Source organism: Trypanosoma grayi (genome assembly GCF_000691245.1).
Source record: "Trypanosoma grayi strain ANR4 Tgr_532_V1, whole genome shotgun sequence".
In the NCBI taxonomy this organism is placed as follows: domain Eukaryota; phylum Euglenozoa; class Kinetoplastea; order Trypanosomatida; family Trypanosomatidae; genus Trypanosoma; species Trypanosoma grayi.
Window position 1 is genome coordinate 1 of NW_008826151.1, and position 4,977 is coordinate 4,977.

Here is a 4,977-nt window from a genome sequence, read left to right on the forward strand (position 1 = left end):
ATATATATATATATATAAAGAGAGAAATAGTTCTTTTTACCAAACAACGCGTGCGCTTGGATCTGTGCTCCGTGGTATGTCGAAGGGAATCGACAACGCTTCTATCCTTGCGGAGATCGCGCAGCTAAAGCAGCTGCTCGCGGAAAAGGAGGCGCTTGTAACCGTCGATGGTACCGGGGCGCTCGCAAAGAAGTCCAAAAAAAAGAGCCAGATGAACATGGTGGAGACGGAGCCGGTGCAGGGGTGCCGCGACTTCCCACCGGAGTTGATGCGCACCCGCTCATACCTGTTCAACGCTTTCCACGCCACCGCAAAGAGGTTCGGCTTCGAAGAGTACGACGCGCCTGTGCTAGAGTCGGAGGAGCTCTACGTGCGCAAGGCTGGGGAGGAGATCACCGAGCAGATGTTTAACTTCATTACGAAGGGCGGCCACCGCGTAACGCTGCGGCCAGAAATGACGCCGTCGCTGGCCCGACTCCTGCTGGGCAAGGGACGCTCGCTCCTTCTGCCGGCGAAGTGGTACTCCATTCCGCAGTGCTGGCGCTACGAGGCTATTACGCGCGGCCGCCGTCGTGAGCACTACCAGTGGAACATGGACATTGTTGGTGTGAAGACGGTGTCGGCGGAGGTGGAATTGGTGTGTGCAGCGTGCTTTGCCATGCAGAGCTTGGGCCTCTCAGCGAAGGATGTTGGCGTGAAGATCAACTCACGCAAAGTCCTGCAGACAGTGGTGGAACAGGCGGGGGTGACGCCCGACAAGTTTGCCCCAGTGTGTGTTATTGTTGACAAGATGGAGAAGCTCCCGCGGGAGGAGGTGGTGGAGCAGCTCGCCGCGCTGGGCCTCGAGAGCGGCGTGGTGGATGCTATTACAACGACACTTGGCCTCAAGTCTGTTGACGAGATTGCGCAGCGCATTGGCGAGCAGCATGAGGCCGTGCAGGAGCTGCGAGACTTTTTCGCCCAAGTGGAGGCGTACGGCTACGGCGAGTGGGTCCTCTTCGACGCGAGCGTGGTGCGTGGGCTGGCGTACTACACTGGTATCGTGTTCGAAGGCTTTGACCGTGCAGGGAAGTTTCGTGCCGTATTTGGAGGTGGGCGCTACGACAATTTGCTCACGACGTACGGCAGCCCGACACCCATCGCGTGCTCCGGTTTCGGCTTCGGCGACTGCGTCATTGTGGAGATGCTGGAGGATAAGAAGCTGCTGCCGGAGCTCCTCAACGTTGTGGATGATCTCGTGATTCCTTTTGATGAGTCCATGCGGCCCCATGCACTGGCGGTGCTTCGTCGACTGCGCGACGCTGGCCGCAGCGCGGACATCATACTTGACAAAAAGAAAGTTGTGCAGGCATTTAACTACGCCGACCGTATCGGTGCAGTGCGTGCGGTGCTCGTGGCGCCCGAGGAGTGGGCGCGCGGCGAGGTGCGAGTGAAGATGCTGCGCGAGGGCGCCGGCAAGGAGGAGGGCACCGCTGAGCGTGGCGCCGCGGTACCTGTCGACCGCCTCGTATGAAGAAGAGGAACCGGAGCGTAGTAGTGGGAGGAGGAGGAGAAAGTAGATAATGGCTGGGGGCGAAGGAGAAGGGAAAGCAATGATGAGAAAACGCCCAATCCCCCTTGCGTTCAATCAGAGGACAGAATACTGCATAAGTTTTTTAACGATAGATGCTCAGGCGTAAACATTCAATACGCCTGATTTGCGAACGACAAAAAATACTTGCTGGTGATAAAATACACATTAAAAGCCCCCCCTTTTTAAAAAAAGAAAGAAACCTGCGTGAGGTGCGAAGTTGCTCTGCTCACATCTCGTTTCTTTTCCTATTTTTCTCCCCTACCTCTCTCTTTGAATTGCTGCATGCTGGTAGGCTGACACGGGGGGCGCACATATAACAGCAATGAACGAGTACAATATGGACTTGGGGCTCCTCTGCGTCACAAATGCCGCGCTGATTAGTGGGCCGCAGCGTACCGAGGAGGATTTGCACGAGTCCGCCACGTCTGCGATGCAGGTGCTCCTGGGAGAGTGCAGGGGACTCCCAACAACAACAAAGCGAGGAAAGTTCGACGCCTCTACGACGCTGGTGCAGCTGCCGCAGCCGGTGATGCAGCTGCCACGCGAGAAGGCGCCACCGAAGCCAAAGCCGCTCACGGCGTGGGAGAAGTTTGCCCTCAAGAAGGGTATCGCCATCAACCGCAAGAAGAACAACCGCGTCTTCGATGACGAGCGGCAGGAGTGGAAGGACAAGTGGGGAAAACGTGCACGCGAGGACCGCGAGAAACATGACTGGCTGCGTGAGGTAGGCCCCAACTACGTGCCGAAGGAGGAGGGCGGCGACCCGTTCCTCGATGACCGTAGAGAGAAGAAGGCTCGTCTGGAGAAGCAGAAGAAGAAGGAGGAACACAACAAACGTCGCTCAGAACATATTACGCATGCACAGGAAGAGGTAAAACATCTGACAGCTGCGGCAAAGCATCTGACGACGGCGTCCAACGGGAAATTCGACAAGATATCATCCAAAAAAAAAGGTAAGAAGTGAGGGTCTGCTGCTAAATATTCCGTTTAAGAATATAGTACTTTGTGGTGTGCGTGGGTGCGTGTCTATGAGTCCAGTGTCACATGCGTGGTTACTGGCACGCCTCGTGCTTCCAGTGGTGTCTTCTCTCTTTCTCTCTCTCTCTCTCTCTTGTTTTTCACTTGCGTTTATTCTTAGGATCAGTTCATGGCTCAATGGCGCCGCATCTCCGTGGCTACCTCCGCTAAGTCCTGCTTGATGAGACACAGACTTCTCCAGTATCGCTGACACTACGTGACTGAAAAAAAACCTAATCGTTGTTTGATTCACTGATGCACTTCGCCCCCTCCCTCTTCGCTCTTCCTCACTCCCACATTTTCCCCCACCTTACCATTGCCTCTCTGCCAAACTCTGTGACAGGAATGCTGACAACACCTGCGTATACTGGGGGATCGCTGTAAAGGAGCTTTTTACCGGATTTCCGTGTCTCTTTTCTTTTTTTTTGTTTTGTCTTCAACTTCGTCTTCTTGTGCCTGCCGCCACCGCTCTCTACACAGAATATTATTCATATAATAAAAAGAGAACAAAGAAGGCACATCACGGTTGTGTGAGAAACTGAGCGCAGCAAGCATCATCGAATGGGTTCAATGCTATCAAAGAAATCGTCTGACAAAGGTGAATCCGGGTCGGCGATGCCACCGGTAAAGGTGAAGCAAGCAGGTGGTGCGAAGGCACAAGCTGCGGGGGCGCCAGCAGAGCCCCAAGTACCTGCCAACAAAGCGGAAGGGCTGCATCCTCCACGGTTGATGGACGAGGCGGAAGTGCAGCGCCTAATCAAGGAGGAGAAGCGGGTCCTGCTGCTTCTCCACGGTGGCGTATACGACGTCACGGACTTCGTCCCCTCGCATCCCGGTGGCTCAGTGCCAATTCTCTCACGAGTCGGGACAGACGCAGGTGATGTGTTTAACAGCCTGCACAGCAAGACGACGAAAAAATCGGTGGGCAAATTTCTCGTGGGGTATCTGCCCTCTGCGGAATCGCGCTTCACCACCGAAGCTGCCAAGGAAGAGGAAGAGTCCATCACGCCTCCAGACTACAAGGAAGCTACGGTGCTCGACGTCGAAGAGGAGTCAGACGAGGTGAAGATCGTCAGACTTGCGTGCCCCGAACCTCTGCGGCTTCTGCCGGGCGGGCACGTGGGGGTGCTGGTCCCGGCGGAGTTTAACAAGGGTAACGAGAAGGAGAACCACTACACCCCCTTCGTCTCGACGGAAACCGACTTCACGCTTGCGGTGAAGAAATATCCGAACGGCGCGGGCTCCGTCTACATCCACTCGCTCACGTGCGGCCAGAAGGTACGGTTCCGCGGCCCTATTATCCCCCTCTGGGTGCTGGATGAAGACAAGCATCTGCAGGAGGAAGCGGAGGATGCGAAGCACGTGCTGCTCGTTGCTGGCGGCGTCGGCTTGACCCCCCTGTTTGCGATGGCAGCATACCTGCTCAGCAAGCAGAAGGCCGCGGTGACGCTGGTGGGGTGCTACCAGGACCCAGAACATATCGTGCTGCGCAAGCAGGTGGCGGCGCTCGTCGCGGACTACTCTGCCGAGCGGGCAGCAAATGACGGCGGGGCTCCGTGCAAGTCGCTGCAGGTGCACTACGTCTTCAGCAGGACGAAGGAGACACCGGAGGTGGCCGAGGCAAACAAGGTGCACTTGGGCCGGTTCGGCCCAAGTGTGCTGAAGTGCCTGACGCGCGCGTCGTGTGCTGTTGTCTGCGGCCCACCTCCCTTCACAAACAGCACGGTGCAGACGCTCGTTGACAGCGGCCTCTGCGCAGATGGTCATGTGCACGTGGTGTAGAGGACTTTGAAAGGCTAAGGACTAAAGATGTTGACTGTTTTTTTTCTGTTCTAAGGGGGCGGACAACATCGCCTGCGTGACAAATGGGTTTGATATCATATTGGTTAAATATGCGGCGCCACGAGCCGTAGTTGCATGCATTCTCGCCATGCACATGCCTGCCAACACGCAAATACAGAGAAGGCTGAGGAAAAAGGAAGAACAAGAAAATGTGCTTACTTGGAGATGAGGTTATGTATGCATCGTGTCGTCTCTCCGCCTCCCTTCTATCTCTTCAATATCAAGGGCCTGGGAAGGGAAAAAACGTTTTGTTCCACAACAGTGGCTTTTAATATCTCCCTCACACTCAATGAAACAAAAACAACAACAACAAAAAGTACACCACGCTAAATGCCTTTTGGACTTGTTGCGTTTTTCCCTGTTTTGGAGTCAAAGGAGGCCATTCCCGCAACGAGGGAATGCGTCTGTACGTGTGCCAATATGGCTTGGCGTTCCTTCCTCCCCAATAAAGAAAGAACCAAAAACAAAAAAAGAGCACCAGCTGCAATGGCACCGCACATATGTGTGCGCCTGCCAGCCGCCTCGCTTCTTAACACACTGGATTC

General features: G+C 55.2%; 3 protein-coding genes across 3 annotated transcripts; all 3 read left to right on the plus strand.

The window, feature by feature from the left end:
- Positions 1-76: 76 nt before the first annotated feature.
- DQ04_05321000 (histidyl-tRNA synthetase) lies at positions 77-1,513 on the plus strand (the record flags this gene model as incomplete). Its single annotated transcript, XM_009314114.1, has 1 exon — positions 77-1,513. One exon carries the CDS (start codon positions 77-79, stop codon positions 1,511-1,513), a length of 1,437 nt encoding a protein of 478 aa, XP_009312389.1.
- Positions 1,514-1,895: 382 nt separating this feature from the next.
- On the plus strand, positions 1,896-2,537 carry DQ04_05321010 (putative ribosome biogenesis regulatory protein (RRS1); the record flags this gene model as incomplete). The annotated part of the gene is made up of 1 exon (XM_009314115.1): positions 1,896-2,537. One exon carries the CDS (start codon positions 1,896-1,898, stop codon positions 2,535-2,537), a length of 642 nt encoding a protein of 213 aa, XP_009312390.1.
- Positions 2,538-3,151: 614 nt separating this feature from the next.
- On the plus strand, positions 3,152-4,372 carry DQ04_05321020 (putative nitrate reductase; the record flags this gene model as incomplete). The annotated part of the gene is made up of 1 exon (XM_009314116.1): positions 3,152-4,372. The coding sequence occupies one exon, from the start codon at positions 3,152-3,154 to the stop codon at positions 4,370-4,372; it is 1,221 nt and encodes a 406-aa protein (XP_009312391.1).
- Between the last annotated feature and the right edge of the window lie 605 nt (positions 4,373-4,977).